The 17,387-nt window shown below is 50.0% G+C and overlaps 2 protein-coding genes across 2 annotated transcripts in view; both read left to right on the forward strand.

Moving 5' to 3' along the window:
• Nucleotides 1-2,575: 2,575 nt before the first annotated feature.
• On the forward strand, nt 2,576-4,006 carry AGRP (agouti related neuropeptide). The gene is made up of 3 exons (XM_021541060.2): nt 2,576-2,762; nt 3,011-3,105; nt 3,734-4,006. The coding sequence occupies exons 1-3, from the start codon at nt 2,579-2,581 to the stop codon at nt 3,923-3,925; spliced, it is 471 nt and encodes a 156-aa protein (XP_021396735.2). The 5' UTR covers nt 2,576-2,578; the 3' UTR covers nt 3,926-4,006.
• Nucleotides 4,007-6,110: 2,104 nt separating this feature from the next.
• Nucleotides 6,111-17,387, forward strand: part of ATP6V0D1 (ATPase H+ transporting V0 subunit d1) — a 34,586-nt gene continuing 23,309 nt past the window's right edge. The window contains exons 1-2 of the mRNA XM_021541123.3: nt 6,111-6,311; nt 16,226-16,397. Coding sequence (XP_021396798.1) covers nt 6,182-6,311; nt 16,226-16,397 — 302 coding nt within the window. The 5' untranslated portion in view covers nt 6,111-6,181. The remainder of the gene's footprint in view (nt 6,312-16,225; nt 16,398-17,387) is intronic.

Raw genomic sequence — 17,387 nt, forward strand, 5'->3', positions numbered from 1 at the left:
CACCTCCGAGGGGCAGCCCCTGCCTACCGCTGCCACGCAGCTCCCGCGGCCCGGCTCGTTACCGCCTGTTTGGGGTAGCGGGGACTCGCTTGGCCTTAGCGGTAACGGGGGCTGGTGATGAGCTAAATGAGCCGCCTGCCTTGATGCTTCCAGGAGGAGAGGCAGAGCCCCCAGCCCGGGCCTGTCTCCGGAGGGTCCCGCCGCTGGGGGCTTCTGCTCGGGATGCCCGCTCATGGGCATCTCTGCTGTGCCACTAACCCACTCCATCACCCGCTCCCAGCCCCGCTGGAGCCTGAACCACTGAGCCGGGAGCGCAGCCCTGGCCCCCCTTTCCCCCTCGCTTTAAGCCCGTGTTTTCCTGGAAGCGGCCCGGCGAGCGGCCGGCCGCCTCATTTAGCTCGTTACTGGCGATGGGGATGCGCACAAAGCAGATGTTGCTCCTGCAGATTAAAAAGCTCTCAGCGCGGCCGCCCTCGTTCCCGTTAATGCTTTCCCAGAAGTCCTGGCCCGCGGCCCCGCCGGCTGCAAACAGGCGCTAATGAGCTGTGCTGGGACTCCGTGCGGGGGCTGCGGGCAGCGGGGACCCGCGGCTGAGCAACGCAGGGGCTGGGGCTGCCTGGGACACTCGGCACCCACCTGGGCCTCGGCGGTGGAAAGGGCTGCCGAACCGGCCTCTCGCCCCAGATGAATCTGTCCAGGCATGTGGGGTGCAGGAGGCATCCGGGTGCTGTGGCAGGGCATCCTGACCGGGTGTGGTGCACTGGGGGACCCAGGTGAGTGCCGAGTGTTTCCAGCAGCCACGCGCAACTGGAGAAAATGACACATGGCAGATGAACTCCTCACTGGTGCCTGCTCAGCCTGTCCCTTCAATGCAGCAGGAATCAGGTCATGCCAGGACAGGGGATGTAGGAGCCGAGGGAGCGTGCCAAGAGCCCCAGAGGTGGTGCTGCAGCCAGGAGCAGTGTCTCACTCTGCTGAGGACGGGCTGGGAGGCCTGAGGGGTCCTCTCAGTCTAGGAAGAACCTGGTGAGGGCAGAGAAGAACCTGGGCTGTCAGCCTTCCCTGCTGGGAATGTAAGAGCCTGCTGAACCCTTCCTGTTATATCTTATTCCCCCAGTTCCTCGTACGGCTGAAGCCACTCAAGACCACAAGTGTTCCCCAAAGAAGCCTGGCTCTGGGGAGATGCAGGTTTTCCAAATAAGACATGAGTAAGAGATGCAGTTAGCACAGGTGGAAGCCTGGAGAATCTGCAGATGCTATGTGGTCAGGAGCTGGAGGACTTACTGGAGGCTCTGCACTATGAGTGGATGCTTGACAGAAGATACAGATAGGCAACATTCCCTTTGAAAACCAGTCAAGCTTGGCATGGTTTTGGTAAGGAGATTGTAGCCCTGTTATTTCTGTATTTGGGAACTAGGAGATGTCCTCAGGCTAGGTGCTGGAAAGGGAAGTGGGCCAAAGGACAGTGGGGATCACTTCCAAAGAAAACTTGTGAGTTTGGAGCTAACAGGGATCTGTTCCTTCCTGCAGCTGTGCAAGGCACAAAGCAGGAGTCCCCCGCTCCCATGCATCACCCCACTGGCTGCCTCTCTATCCAGACAAAGCCCGTTTTCCAGAGACTCCCACCTACCTGTTAGTTAGCAAAGTCATGTGGCTACAGCACTTAATTAATGAAAAGCTGATATAAATCCCAGTAAACATGTGGGGAGGAGGACACTGAGGCAGAGCGGTAGCGGAGCTTCCAGCGAGCTCAGGGAGCAGCGGACAGCAACCCCCCTCTCTGCTGGGAGAGGTCAGTGCTCACCACGGGAAGGGGCTCGGGAGCATGCGGGATGTGATGCCCATGGCTGTGGGGCTCCCCACAGTGCAGAGGGGTCTCTCCCAGCAAAGAGCTGGGTGGTTTTGTGGGATGGGGAGATGAAGAGTGGCCAGCACTGGGCTGCTGGAGCCAGGTTTGGAACCTCAAGGCTGCCCAAGCAGCAGGCACAGGGTTTCCAAGGATTTGGCTGACATTTGGTGGATACCACCTCCTGGCCCCTTTCCTTTCGCTCCCTAAGATTTTTAAGAGCCTTCAGGCTCCCAAAGCCCACAGCTGTGTGTGCTGTGGTCCATATTCCTGCCCAGCACTCAGATTCTAGTGGCACTTCTAGGCTTAGAGCCTGGCAGGAGCTGTGTCAGATGTTTTGGCCACACACTGTGCACCTCAATGCGTCTGGTGGTTGCTGTGTGTGGAGCAGAAGAACCTGAACTGATGCAAAACGGATCAAATCTCAATCCATTCTCTGCTAGACACTCCTTTCTGTGGGGAGATCATAAATGTGCTCACACATGTGCAGTGCCCCACAGCACATGACAGCTTTGGGGGCTCCTGCTCCCAGGTGTCTGTGGGCCCAAAAAAAGGCTCTCAGGTCCAAGGGAAGAAACAGCTGGGAGTGGTGGCTGTGCTGGCAGAGGCTGGCCCTCGCTGACACGGCACTTCTCAAGGTGACGGAGGATGATGGCAGTGGATGGGACAGGCCAGGTGCCAGCAGTGGGCTGATGCCGGCCAGGCCCCTCTGCACAGGTTTCCCCCAGGACCATGCTGAACGTGCTGCTGCTGTGCTGTGGGCTGCTGCAGGGAATCCAGGCTGCCCTGGATCTCAGGACTGCTGACCTCAGCTGTGGCCACCTGCAGAAGGCGAGCGGCGGGCTGGAGCGGGTGGACAGAGCCCGGCAGGCCAGCCTGCAGCGGAAAGGCAAGGAGGCGTCTGTGGAGCCGGCAGGTGAGTGCTGCAGCTGCCTGCTCTTCACTGACCCCAGCGGCCGCTCGCTGGAAAACCCAGGGCCCCAAAACTGAACTGGGGGTCCCCTTAATGCAGCACAGCTTCTCCTGGCCCTGGCTAGTGAGAGCAGCCTGGCAGCCCACAGGGAGCGGGGTCTTTTTTTCTTGTGGGGACACACGAGCAAAGGGAGAAGACCCCTGAGCTGACCCTCCAGCAGCCTCCTTGTGCAGTCTCTCTGTATCCCGCAGGAGCTCTCCCAAGGCTGGGGTTTGAGCAGATGGCCCTGGGGGTCCAAGAAGCTGATGGTGACTTCGTGCAGAGAGGCAGCCTGCTGGAAACACAGGTATGGCTCCCTGAGCTTTCCTACAGACACCCCTAAGAGCAGGGCAGCCTCAGGCCACAGCAGCCTTCTCTATGTCCCTGGGGCTGGGGGTTTGGAGCCCAGCACGGTGCTGCCTGGTACAGGACTATCTGTCCCTCACCTGAGGAGCTGGGATGAGCTGAGGTTGCTCAGACCTCCAAGGGGCTCCAGCACTCAAAGGAGAGTGGTCCAAGCCTGTGCTCCTGTAATCCACTTAATTAAGCTCAAGCACAGCCCAGGAAGTCTCTGCAGAGCAGGAGTTTGCTGGGCAGTGCCCTGTGTTGCCTGGCTCAGCCCCCAGTGTCTCTGTTTGGGCAGAAGGCACAGCACCGTTTGCTAAAGTCCAGGCTGTGCTTCAAAATAAATGTGTGCAGAAAGGCCATAAGACACTGTGGATGAGTGCACTGCTGAACCTGCAGAGAGTCCACAGTGCTCAGCAGTGATTTCCAAGAGAAAATAGAGCCTGGAGTTGAACATGACAGAAGCCTCTGCTGCTGGCAATGCCAAGTTTCAGCAGCCACTCTTGGCTCTCTCCCACACGGTTCTTTATTGCTGGCACAGTGGTCCAGGACCAGGTCTTCCCCTCCTCTTCCTCCTCTCTCCCCTGCAGGCATCATCCACAGAACTGCAAGCTGAGGGCCGTGAGGAGCGCTCCCCCCGCCGCTGCGTCCGTCTCCTGGAGTCCTGCCTCGGCCACCAGATCCCCTGCTGTGACCCCTGTGCCACCTGCTACTGCCGCTTCTTCAACGCCTTTTGCTACTGCAGGAAAATCAGCACCAACTTCCCCTGTGGCAAGAACTAGCGCCCGTGGGGCTGCCGGCTCCTCGCCCCTGCGTGCGCCTCCTTCTCTGCAGCTCCAATAAAGCAGCCCTTTGCAAAGCCATGGCAGAGTGGGAATGGTGTGACGTGTCCGCTCGGGCTCTCGGGGGGTGGCAGCAAGGTGGGGTGGCCCGTGCACAGCTGGGCAGTGTCCCCAGGACACACCCACGTCAAACCAGATGTGCCTCTCCTGGTGATGTAAGTGCTGTTCCAGCAGCAGGGGCACCCCAGGTGATGTTCTGGCTATGCTGCTGGCACCCACAAAATCGGGTTCGTTCCCTGGTGTGCACCGAGCCAATAATGACACACTCAGAGGGACATTGACTGTTTATTTCAGAGCTGCCCCAGCCTGGGTGCTCAGTGCTATTCCACAAATCCAGCACACCCCACCAGACTTTCTGTGCCATTATTTACACAGAGAAGTTCAGGGTTAGTAACTTCCCAAGGACAGCCCCTCTATTAAGACTGGTTAGTAATTTCCATAGAAATCACGTAACTTAATCCAGGTAACCTTTACTCATGCTCAGGGGAAGGGTCTTTTTGACCCTGAAGGCATGATTTTCAGTGTAACAGTGAAGACAGCTCAGCTCTAGGATGCATGGACCTTGAGAATTTTTCCATGTTAACATACATGTAGACATACATCACCATTTTGACTTACTACATCCTTAAAACTTGTTCCAGGATATTCTTGAGTGAGGGGTGCTGGTTGCTGCCTGTTCCACTGATCAGGTCTCCTTTCTTCCTGATTAGGTTTGAGGTCTTACATCAAAGAACATCTTGCCTTAATATAACCTTGACATATCCCACACTTTGCAACACCTTTACATCAAACAAAAATATTTTATTTTTTTAACAGAGCAGCTCCTGGCAAAGCCCTTTAACTGGGTGGGTATTTCCTGACTAGTATAAGTGGTGTCTCAGCAGTAGCTGACACTGTGAACTTTACTTGTGTGTCCTCCTCCTGCCTGTGTCACTCTCAGCGGCTTAGGTGCAGTGAAGGGGAGTGTGAAAAACACTTGGTTTTTAAAATTTCAAAAGTTTAATAATAATAAAATGGTTATAAAAATAGTAATACAATTAGAGTAATAAAGTTTAGAGTTAGGACAATTACAACACAATAAAAAGCAAAGTCCAGATGCTCTTGGACACCAAGTCACAAAAAGCATCCCTTGTGAACAAAGGAATAACCTTAAAAGCAACAGCCTGTTGCATATTCATATATCCTTCGTGGTCTGCATACATTCTATTTAAAACAAGAATTCTGTCTGTTGTATGTCAACTGTTTCCTTTAATCCCCAAGGCATCTTTGAGTCTGAGCAAGGCCTGAAGAAATTTGCTTCTTCTGACAAGAAAACCATAAATTCCTTTTCTTTGGAAGATTTACATGTTCCTCAAAGCGAGTATCTCATTCCTAAAAAAAACCAAACTTTCCCCCACATACACAGTCTCTACTCTAACATTATGTTGGAACCTAAAGCTGTATTTAACACACTACTTAAGAGAACTAATACAGCATAACTTTCTAACATTACACATATAATATTCATGTAATATTGGTGAAAAGCCAATCATAGAATATGCATTTTTCACAGTCTCTATTTTAACAATATGTTGGGACCTAAAACTGTATTTAACACACTACTTAAGGGAACTAATACACATAACTTTCTAACGTGACACATGTAATATTCATTGTAATATTGGTGAAAAGCCAATTATTAAATATGCATTTTTCAGTCTGTATTTTAATATTATGTTGGAACCTAAAACTGTATTTAACACACTACGTAAGAGAATTAATACATAACTTTCTAACATTCCACGTGTAATATTCATTGTAATATTTGTGCAAAGCCAATCATAGAATATGCATTTTTCACAGTCTGTATTTTAACATTACGTTGGAACCTAAAACTATTCAACGCACTACTTAAGGGAACTAACACCCATAACTTTCTAACGTGACACATGTAACCTTCATTGCGATATCCGCTCGCTCACCGCGTTTTCCCCGCCGGAGCCTCGCGGTCCCTCGCGGGTCCTGCAGGGGGCGCTCCCGCCGCGCGGCGCCGCGCGCGCTCCGCCGCCTCAGGCGGCTCCCGCCGCGCGGGGGCTGCCGGGAAGGGGCCGCGCGCGCTCCGCCGCCTCAGGCGGCTCCCGCCGCGCGGGGGCTGCCGGGAAGGGGCCGCGCCACGTGACGCGCGCGGTCACGTGAGGCGGCGGAGCGGCCGCCGCCATGTCGTGCTTCCCCGAGCTCTACTTCAACGTGGACAACGGCTACCTGGAGGGGCTGGTGCGCGGCTTTAAGGCGGGGGTGCTCCGGCAAGGCGATTACGTGAACCTGGTGCAGTGTGAGAGCCTGGAGGGTGAGTAGCGGTGGAGGCCTGAGGCAAGCGGGAACGGCTCCCCCCGCTCCCCGCCATCCTGAGGGGAATGTCCGGGCTCAGGGGCTGTGGGGAGACGAGGGGAGGGAAGGCGCTGGCTGGCAGCGGGGAAAAGAGCCGATAGCGGCGTTTTTGAGGAGCTGTTCCCTTTTTACCCCATGGCTGAGGACGCAGTCCGTGTCCCGCCCTGGCCCCCCACCCCGCCCCGGCTGACTCAGTTTCCCGGTCAGCCCGGCCGTGCGATTGCAGCAGCTGATACGCTGCTGTGAGGGAACTTGGGCTCCCACTGCTTTCTTGAGGTGGCCGTGTAGCTGTACCCTGCGCATTTTGGGAGCTTGGTGGGTTTTGACAGGCGTTGCTGGTGAGACGTGTTTGTGCCATCACTCCCTAAAGGGCAGGAAGCCTTTTAAGGCCTGGAATAAAGTTATTGATATAATCTAAGTTCCCTGGTATCTATGATTAGTGTTTAAGGAGATGAGGTCACCTAGGAAAGTACCTGCTGTTATTGAAGGATCACTAGTGGAATAAAATCTAGTGCACATCTGAATAAATTCCCCAGTGAATTATCTGTTGCCTGTGATCTTGAGATCTCTTTCGAGGTTAATTCTGATTTCCAGCCATCATCCTTTTTTTCCTAGATCAATGTGTATAAACTTGCAGAATTGTGAGGATTTCTTTTTTCATTGTGAGGGTGGTGGAACACTGGCACATGTTGTTCAGAGAGGTGGTAGGTGCCCCATTCTCTAAACAACCTGGTCTAGCTGAAGATGCCCCTGCTCATTGTAGGCAGTTGGACTACATGGCCTTTGAAGGTCCCTTCCAACCCAAATTGTCCTACAGTTCTGTCATCACCTATGGTCAGCTTGTCATCTTAATTAGTTGGTGCTAAGCTGTTCCTCTGATCAGTGACCTGCTTACCAGTTTTCACTCCTTGATGTACAGAACCTGGACCACAAATCACAAAGATTAAAACCAGGCCTATCTTGAAATAAATTAGAAACACACATACCCAGAGATGTTGGTTGTTTTGATCAGTGGAACCATAATTATTGGATCATTCTTTCTCCTAAAAAAAAATTAGTTAAGCATCAGTTTTATCTAGACAATCATTGCTGAGTGGTTAATTGACATTGACACTTCAGATGAATCCCTGGCCAGCTGAACCCTGGATGCAAGTTACCTGGAGTGAGCAGCTGCAGGTAACAGTAGAATGGGAACAGAGTGCTCTGTTGTGCCCCACTCTCTACCTTAAAAATCCCCAGTATATTTTTACTTAGGACAGAAGCTCTTTTTCCACTTTTCCTTTTTTTCAGCTCTTTCTTTGCATTCCTGCTGTGGAGTCCAGGGCCTGAAAGAGAGCAGTGGGAGTGACTGCTGCTCTCTTGGTAGTCACAAGTCTCAGCATCCCCTGAACTGTGACTTTTTCACCTTTCCTGCAGGCAACTTCCTCTTTGGAGTTTTTCTGTACTTGGAGCTTCCCTTTTCTCTCTGTTTCTCAGTTTCTGAACCAAGCTGCTTAAACCAAGTTCTCCCTTGGAGTGGTGTTGGCTGCGTTTGGAATGAGTCACGTTGGAGTTCCCGTATGTTTGTCATGGCATTGTTGCTGTTCTGTCCCCAGCAGCTCTCTGGTGGTGGCAGCTGCTGTGCTCTTGGTCATGCTTCATTCAGAACCTGAAGGCTCTTCCAAATTCACTGCCCATCTTGTTACTCCTTCACTTGGCTCACTGTTTCCCTGCTTAGCGTGCTTTTGGAGAGGGATTTTTCTTCAAAGGAGCATGGTTCTTTGTTACTTACATAGGTCTCTGGTCAAACAGTTTATTTCCTCTGTCCTTTTAGTGCTGATTTTGCCATTCCAGTACTTGTTTTCTGTGCTTCACAGACTTTTAACGTGTTTGTTTCCCTCCCAGATGCTCATCTGTACTAAATCCAGGCAGTGGCTGATGTATTAGCAGCCAAAATAAGTACTAGGGCATAAATTACTGATAATTCTTCTAAATTCTCTGTTTAATCTTTGCTTCTGGCTCTGCAGTTAGTCCCAGTCCTGGAGCAGGTGGTTGTCTTGGCCATAGAGAAAGCCTGAAGGACCAAGGCTGTTCTGGGTCTGGCTCTGGGAATTGAATTTCTGGCTGCTTGGAGGATGTTGTGCTTCCAGGTCTGAAATGCTGCTCCCTCTGTGCCCAGATCAGTCTGGAAGCATAAAGGGATTGACTTGTCGGCTTCAGGACTTAGGCTGGCAGTTTAGTGCTGCTGGAAGGGAGGAAATGATGCTTTTCTGCATGATCCCCTGTTGTCACTGCTTGTCTGATCACAAAGTAATCTGATCCAAGCTCTCCCTTGTTGAGTCAGAACCAGAGAGCCAAATGGGCTGTCTGTGGTCAGGCAGGCTCCTGAGCTGGCCATAAGAAGTGCAGAAAAACATGGCCAGGATTGAGGGTGTGTGTGTGAGAGCTGTTCTGGCTTAAGCTTTCTCTTAAACCCTTTAGCAATAACACGTTTAATCCCTTCTTTCAGCTCCAAAAGTCCTGGTGCTCTGGTTGTTTCTCAGCCGAGGCCCTGTGCAGTACACATGAGCTGGGAGCTTTGGAACCTGCCTGGTGGTCGCTGTTGTATCCAGTTCCTGCTTCTGACACAAGGTGTCAGTGAAGGACCTGGAGCTGCTTTCCTCTGCTCCAGTGCTATGAGCATGGATCTGTGCTTGGTGGAATCTGTTTGGGGCAACCAAACTTAGGAGTCACCCAGATTTCTACTGGCAAAAGATTGGTGAGTCATCTACAGCTCTTCAAGCTGTGGTGGCCTGTCAGGGGTCTGATGTTGTATCTGAAGAATGAAAAGCTGTCGATGCAGTTGAACAGTTGTGATGCTTTTAAGCAGCAGAGTTCAGTCTGGGACTGGAATGTAGGTTATCAGCTGGCTTTACTGTTGGTCTGCAAAGCTCCCTTCTGCAAAAAGCATGCATGGCCCAAGAAGTGCACAAAGGCATCTTGAACCAGGAGTGTCTTTACCCTTAGGTCAGTGTTCATGAGCCTCCTATTGCTACTACTTCTTCTTGCTTCTGCAGCAACAGTGTAGAAAGCTGCTTTCTTTCTGACTTGCCAGTGTTGTAGAGGTGGTTGGTGGGTGAAATCCAGCAGCAGGATGTGCCACCTTCTAGCTGGGTGATGAGGCTGAGGAGTTGGCAGGGAGTTGGCTCAGGCTTGTGGGCCTCTTTTGGGAGAGGTCTTCTGGAGACTATCTCAGCACCACCAGTCTGTGGGTGCTTGTGCCTCTGTCCATGCGTTGGCACAGCTGGGAACTGGGATGCCTTGTAAACAGTGGTGTGCACTTGGAGGAGTGGGATCTGTCCATGGGTTTTCTTCTTCTGTACACCAGGCTGCGTGCAATGTGGGCTTTTGTTTTCATTGTCCCGTTTTTTCTGCCCTGCAGGCTGCCATTGCTTTGAGGTCTTCAGCACATCTTCTTTCACAAGAGAAGAGCAGGGCAGGCTGTGCTACCCATGTATTTTCCACTTTATCACTGTGGCCCTGGAATTTAGGCCCCAAAAAGGCTGGAATGAGTCTCCTCTTTTGTGTTGCAGAGCTCTAGGCTGACTTCAAGAATGCTTTTGGTGGAGCTCATGATATTCCCCTGTGTGAAGGGGAAGCAGCATAGATCATTTCCTGTGCAGCTCCTTTACTGTACTACCAAGCAAGGAGAGGCCACTTGATAGTCCCAAGGTGTGGCCATGCTTAGATCCATCCTGAGCTCTGAGAGTGGTTCAGTCTGAACTCAGGGGCTGTAGAAGCCAGGCCTTAATGTGCTGGGGACTTTTCATTGTCATTCACACAATGATGATTTGTCACTCTCCTGACACCCTGGAGCTCTGTGTGAAAAGCTGACCCCTGTGTGTTGGGACTGTGGAGCAGGACTGACCCCTGGCCCCAAGAGCTCTCTCTTGCCAGAGGAGGCAGAGTCTACAGGCAAGGTGAGATCTGAGGAAAGTACAGACCATTTCTCCATTCCTGTCCTCCAAAATGCTGACTTCTTGTGTAGAAACAGAACAGTGTCCAAAATGCTGTCCTGCTAATTTTGGTGCTTTGTTCTGCATCCTGTATGGGTGTAACCACTGGCTGTGGCTGTTTCATCAACTGTCCTGTTAAATCAAGCTTCAGGAAAACATCATTTATTGGAAGAATGATGGCACTTCCATAGCCTGCTAGATCATGGTGGCAAACAAACACTGTGGTCACTGGCTTCCTGCAGGGTTCAGCAGAGGCTCTTTGCTGTTTGTTCTGGCCTCCTTTACCAGGCAGAGACCTGCTTCACAGCTTCTCCTAGCTAAACTTCAAGCAGCAGCTGAGGTCAGCTTCTCAGTGCTGGTGCAGCTTCAGCCCTTGTTTGGGTCCTGCCCTTTGTGCGATGATGATGATGGTGTCTGGGTTTCCTGGCAGGTATTGCTGCTTGGCAGCCAGTCAGTGCTTTCATCTTGTTTTTCCTCAGCTGTCAGTTCCTGCAGCATGAGTCTGTTTTCTGCCCTGTTTGTTTTAGTTTCTCAGTGATTTGTTGCCTCTCCCCTAACCCCTGCAGTAGGTGCTGGGCTGATGTCCTGCACTGGGCCTCTGAGGTTACAGAGTGACTTAGAGCAGTCTGCTTTTGGAGGGGGGGGAAAAAGCTTATTGGGGATGCAGGCAGATCAGGAGGGATTACCTTGACTTTTGGACAGATTAGGAAAGGGGCTGCCTCATTGAGGGGCTCCTCATGGAACATGACCTGGCTGTGCTGAGTTTGAAGCTCTTGAGCAGAGCAAGTTCAGTCCCAGGAAGGGATGACTAGAAACACAGGCTGCTCTTTGGTGCTGAGGGCATCTCAAACTTGTGAAAAGTCAGAGGTGAGATACTGGTGGAGGAAAGTGCCAAAGATGATGCTTCTCTCTGTCTGACTGTGGCTCAGATGAATTTGCTGCCTGACAACAGAGAAGAAGAGGTAGCATGTCACTGCTGGCGGTGTGCAACCACAGGAAAGGTCTTAAATTCCGCAGGGAACAAGGGGCCTCTGAGTTCTTTTTGAACAAGATTTCAGAGAATCAGCTTCAGGAGTGTCTGAGGTGGCTATAAACAGACCAAACAAACAGCAACAAGGCAAATGGTAATGACTGCAGTCTCCTGAAGGGAGACGTGGGCGATGTAGCTCATCTGCAGACTGCTGTGTAATCCCTCGGCTGCTTTACTGCTTCCAACTTGGGAGATGGCAAATGATATTTTAATTTTTTTTATATAGGTGATGATGGCCCCAGGTGTTTTGGAGGAAGATGTCAGGGTTACAACAGATAATTTTTATGAAAACATCAGTTCAGCTTAGAAGTTGTGGAAGCTGATTCTGTGCCTGTGTGTGAGAAGACAGATCACTCCTTGCCTGGAAGTGTTTGAGCCCTTAACTTGATTCAGAGCTCTGCAATGCAGTTACAGCAGGAAAGAAGGAAGGGTTTGAAGTCTGAGCTGATGGGGCCATGGATCACTCTGTCTGAGCAGGGCTTACAGGAAAGGCTGTGACTGACAGATGTCTGACAGACTAATGGCTTGGTTCCTTGTTAAGTCAAAGCAAACTTGCAGGAGAGGATTGTTGCATTAGTGTGGATATAAAGTCTCTTGTGAAGATGTCATCTGAAATGTCAAGGTGTTGGCATGGCAGTGGGTTGATTAAGCTCTGGTTGTGTTTGTGGCTCATGTACAGGCAGCTGCACGAAAACCAGAGGGCCTGATCTGAGAGTTGATAGTAGGTGGCTGTAAGTACATGTCATGGTAATCCCAAGCACTACCCTACCCAGCTGAAAAAGACTCATTCTGACAAATGGTTCCGTTCTTGCACGAGGCAACTTTCTGGGAGTAGTGACCTGGCCATAATTTCCTAAGTTTTGCGGGGGAGGAGAGAGAACAAAAGTTTTGTGGTCATTCAAGTGCTCCCTTGCCAAATGCTGGCTCAGTCTGTTACATAAAGTGTGTGAACTTCTTGGAAAAATGCCAGAACAGGCAAATGTATTTCTTAAAATCAGTCACTGGGTTGAGGCCCCATGCTGTTGTTTGTCAGAATCAGGAGGGGCTGGCCTCTAGGTGCAGGTCTCCTTCCCTTTCAGAGCAGCTGGGGAAGAGGCACTGCAAAGGCCTTGCAGCCAGTGTCTTATCGACATGCAGCCTGTGGGATCTCTGGCAGCTGCCCCTGCCACGGTGCTGCTCTTGCTGCCAGAGGCCAACTCCACTGTAGTCTAAGCTTGTGTTGGGAACCTGAGCTTTTGGAGAGCTTGGGGCTTGCTCAGCAGTGCATCCATTTATTAGTCACCGTGCTACTGGGACAGCTCTTCTGGCAGCAGATTTGTGAAACCACGGGATTAGTTTGCTCTCATCTGAGCAGCTTGACATGTGAATAGTCCTATTAAAAGCTCCCAAGCCCTCTTGGCTGAAGCTTGGTGACTAGCCCAGCAGCTGGAGGAGGACAGGCTAGTGTAAAGCACTGATACACCGTGGGATGCACTGAGTCAGGGTTCATAAATCCGGTCCAATTTTTGCAAATATGTTCTGTTTTGTCTGCTTGGATGCTAAAAGATTCAGAAAAGTTTAGTTCTGCAGTTTGTGGCTGGCCTTCCTTATGAACATGAATTCCAAGTGTTATATAAACATGGCCCTTATTCCAGTTGCAACATAATGTGCTGGCTCTTGTGCTGTGGAGTTGGGGGCACAACCCCTTCATGGAGCAGGGCAAAATGTTCCGGCCAAGCAGCTCATGGGAGCTTGCTCAGAGCTGTTGGAGAGCCTGCAAGGCACAATGTGCAGCCTGTGTGCCTCTGGTCTAGATGCAGTGCAGCTCTGACTTCCTGGAATTACAGCAAACTTCTTTTTGTGTCGCCGAGTCTGTAGCATCAAGTGACATGATAGCAATGCATATGCTTGGAACCTCAAAAGCAGAGTTTCAGGTTGTGATGACAACAAAACAAACCAATAGTGTTGAACTTGAGGAAATAAGCTTTGGCAGCTTCCCTACTGAAGGCAGATCTGGGAGGATATGCAATAGCTGCTTCCTCTCCAAAGTCCTGTCTGCTGCAAAACAACATCACATGCCTTTTTGGGCAGACTTAGCTTCCATTAGAGGTCTGCACAACTGCTGGGAACTGCAAGTAGAAGGTATATGAATGCAACTGCTGCAGTTCCCTGTGCCTTCCCTTGCAATCTGAGCTTTTGGGTATAATACTTTTACAAGGACCTTTTCTCTCATATTCATTGAACATATTAATTGATCAGTTTTGTTCCATGTTTTCTCCAGTTTCTGCAAAAAGCAAACTAGTAAAGTCCTGATCTGTCAGGAACTTAATTTCCACTCAGACTCCAAAGTTCCTCATTTAAGAGATTTAAAAGTGGGACAAAAACTCACTAAGACATAGTTCAGGTAGATATCCCATCTGTATTTGCTTTCAGAAATCAAGCAATTGCAGAAGAGATGGGTCAGAATCCTTTGTTCACAGGGGGCTGCCTGTGAACTGGGCTTTTTGAAGACTTTAGGAAGTGATTACTGTCAGTAATAATCCTGTGCAGGCTGTGTGGAGGTGAGGGACGTTCCAAGTTCTGGCATGATCTGGTGTATGACTCTGTGGCAAGGTTTGTGCTGCAGACTCGACTGAGTTACTCAGGCAATGTCTTCTCCTTGCTAATGTGAGCTGACCGTGATTTGGTAGAACAAACTACAGCTGTTCAGCTGCAGATTACCCTGGGGACAGAGATTTAGGTTAGAGCTCTGCTTTGCTTCAGCTGTGATGTGTGTAGTTGGATGGGAAGCTCTCTTTGCTACATCCAGGATTCATAGAATTATTAAATCTGGTTTTGGTTGGAAGGGACCTTAAAGACCTTGTTCTAAACCTCCTTCCATGGGCAGGGACACCTTCCACTAGACCAGATTGCTCCAAATGCTGTCCAATCTGGCCTTGAAAAATTCTGGGGATGGGGCATCCACAACTTCTCTGGGCAACCTGTGCCAGTGCCTCACCACTGTCCCAGGGAAGAATGCCTTCCTAATATCCAATCTAAACTTAGTCTCTGTCAGTTTGAAGCTGTTACCCCTTGTCCTGTCATTCTATGCCCTTGTTAAAAGTACCTCTGCAACTCTCCTATAGCCCCTTCAGGTACTGAAAGGCTGCAGTAAGGTCTCCCTAGAGCCTTTTCTTCTCTAGGCTGAATAATTCCAAACCTCTCAGCCTTTCCTCATAGGAGAGGTGCTCTATACCTCTAATTATCTTTGTAACCTCTTCTGGACCTGTTCCAAGCAGTTCAATGTCTTTTCTGTGCTGAGGACCCCAGGGGTGGATGCAGTGCTGCTGATGGGGTCTCAGCAGAACTGACTAGAGGAGCAGAATCCCCTCCTTTCAAGAAGTGCCCCTAAAATCCTCATGTAAACCACTGAGAAATAAGACAAACTGAGTGGTATTTAAGTCTCTGGCCTTTATTTAGACTGAGTAGTGGGAACATCTTTGTAACTATGGAGTGCTGGGTGAAAACCATCTTTGCTAAGGCTCCTTGGAAATACCCAGAAGAGTCAGTTGGTTTGGAAGCTGTTTGACTCCTGGTCCCTTGGGCTGAGAACAGTATCATGCTGTACAAGCTCAGGTAGGAGCCTGAGGAGGAGCTCTTCAGCTTGTGCCTATGGCTGGGTGTAATGTCAAAAGGTCAAACTCCTCAAACCAGGCTGAGTGCTTGCTCTGACCTCGGTGCTGTGGATACTTGTGCCATAATGCTGAGGACTCGTATGGCTCAGTGGAAGGCAGCCTCAGTAAAGCTGCTTCAGAAAAACCAGGGAGAATTGTCTTCTTTTGTTTTCTCTGGATGGTGTGTTCACATCTGGTTTGACTCAACTCTTCCAGCTCCTCTCCTTACCCCATAAAGGTCTTGAATCCCTGGGAGGATGCTTGCCTAACTGGCCCTCTGAGGTGAAGTTGAAGGGAGATGAACATTGTGTACCAATGCAACTAGTAGAGCTTTGAGGGGTAGGATTGTATGACGTTCCTGAGTTCTGGATTCAGTTTTTCCACAGAGACGCTTAAATGCTTTTGGCTCAAACAGTGCTTTTATCTTGACAGAACTCAGCGTGTTGTGGTTGCTTGTTGGCCAGGACTGCAGCTTGGTTGGGCACCTGACCTGCAAGCAGGGGTAACAGAGGAAACTGGAGAAAGGGAAGACTTCTGAACATGTTCATCCATTCTGGGCAGGGATTGCCTACCCTGTGAAATGGATTTAAATGGCCTTCATCTTCACTAGTCCCTCTCTACCTGTTAAAGCCTGAATTCTATTTACCAGCACAATTAGCTGGGCTGCTTTGATAATGTAAGACCAAGATGGTTTATAATTGCTAAGTTGCTGTTCCTGTGTTTTTGGTTTTGAAAGCTTTACAAATGTCTGCACATCTCTAGTATCTGGGGAGACTTGCTGTGTGTGCAGTTAGGTTCTTGGTTGTGATTTTTTTTCAGAGGAACCTGCCCCCAGAGCCCTTTTGGCTAGATGGAGTGCTTAAATTTTTTTTTTTACCCCCCTGGATTTCTAGCAAGTACCTCCTAGAAAATCAGTAAGCTTCCACCTTGACCTAGCAGAGTGAACAGCTGGCACCAGTGTGTGTGCTCAGTTGCACAGATGGTGTCACAGATTTGTCTTTAAGATGAGGTAAGGCTGATATGGTGAAACACTGATCTTTTCCTGCATTTGGGTTGTCCATGATAAAACTGAGAACAAATGTAAGTGTATGACCTAACACATGGGTTTTGTCTAGGTGATCTTTCAGAGAAGAGGATGCCTAGAGGAGTGCTGAGCAGCATCTTTTTTGGCTATGCTGAAAAAAAGCCCCAAACCAGCCCAAAACCCTCTAGAGTGGAATTTTTCTTTCTTTTTCAGACTTGAAACTGCACCTCCAGAGCACAGACTATGGGAACTTCCTGGCCAATGAAGCCTCCCCGCTCACGGTGTCGGTCATTGATGACAAGCTGAAGGAGAAGATGGTGGTGGAGTTCCGTCACATGAGGAACCACGCGTATGAGCCCCTGGCAAGTTTTCTGGACTATATCACGTGAGTACCAGCTGGTCATGAACAGCATTTGAAATGCTGGTGTTCCTCCAGACTTGAGAGCTCTCAGACCAGCTTTCTACTCTGAGCTCTGCACCTGCTGTGTTTTATGCAGCTTCTTGACTGAAACGGGTGTGATTGTATCTGGAGGTCTCAAAGCAGCAGCATTGTATCACTGTGTTATTAAAGCCTTCTGTTCCCAGGGAGCGTGTGCTCCATTGGTACAGCTGCTTGGCTGCCTTCCATCACAGTATTAATTCAGTCTCTTAGAGATACCATTTATATTCGTCCCTTGTGTTAAATGTTCTTGGTTTTTTAAAACTGTGGTCCTGCTGCAAAACATAGGCATGCCATGCATGTGCATTACAGGAGTTGCCTGCTAGTTCTGAGGTTGATCAGCCTTCATCAGGGCTGATGTGATTCTCCTGTCCCACCCCAGGGGCTCTGGCCCCATCCCAAACTGGTTCAGGGAGCTAGGCTGGCCAGAAATTGAACAACTTTTCCCTTTTGGGGTTAACCTTTGACTGGTTTGTTTTTCTTGGACAGCTCAGTGGGATCCAGCAAATGCCAGTACCAGGCAGGACCTGGAATGTGCAGCAGGGAAACACAGGGCTGCAGCAGCCTCAGCATGTCTCTGTCAGTTGGTGGAAACACATGGGGCTTCCACAGCAGGTTCAGCTGATGTGAAAAGCTTGAAATAGCCCAACAGTCTTGAGGTATCTTCTCCCAGAGGTTTTGTACAACCTCTGCTTCCCAGTGTGCTGCTCTTGTTTTGTTCAGTAACAAAATGGAATTGTTAGTGGCAGAGGGATACTAGTCCTAGCTTGCATCTGAAACATGGAAGTAAAATTGACTTTTTTCATTTGCTTAGTCTATATTCTTGTAAGCTCTAGTTTAGCTTGCAAACCTACACTGCCAGTGGTCTCCTCTAAGGACCAAGGAGATGCCTCATGGACAAAAGTGAGTTTCTGGTTCAGTAGAATGTGACTTTAA

The sequence above is a fragment of the Lonchura striata genome, chromosome 13 (genome assembly GCF_046129695.1).
Source record: "Lonchura striata isolate bLonStr1 chromosome 13, bLonStr1.mat, whole genome shotgun sequence".
Classification (NCBI taxonomy): Eukaryota; Metazoa; Chordata; class Aves; order Passeriformes; family Estrildidae; genus Lonchura; species Lonchura striata.

Bases quoted from the DNA above. Each gene is read 5' to 3' on its own strand.
- AGRP (XM_021541060.2), top strand. From the start codon at position 2,579: ATGCTGAACGTGCTGCTGCTGTGCTGTGGGCTGCTGCAGGGAATCCAG. The intron at 2,763-3,010 runs GTGAGTGCTGCA...TGTATCCCGCAG, and splicing joins GGCGTCTGTGGAGCCGGCAG to GAGCTCTCCCAAGGCTGGGG. The intron at 3,106-3,733 runs GTATGGCTCCCT...TCTCCCCTGCAG, and splicing joins GCAGCCTGCTGGAAACACAG to GCATCATCCACAGAACTGCA.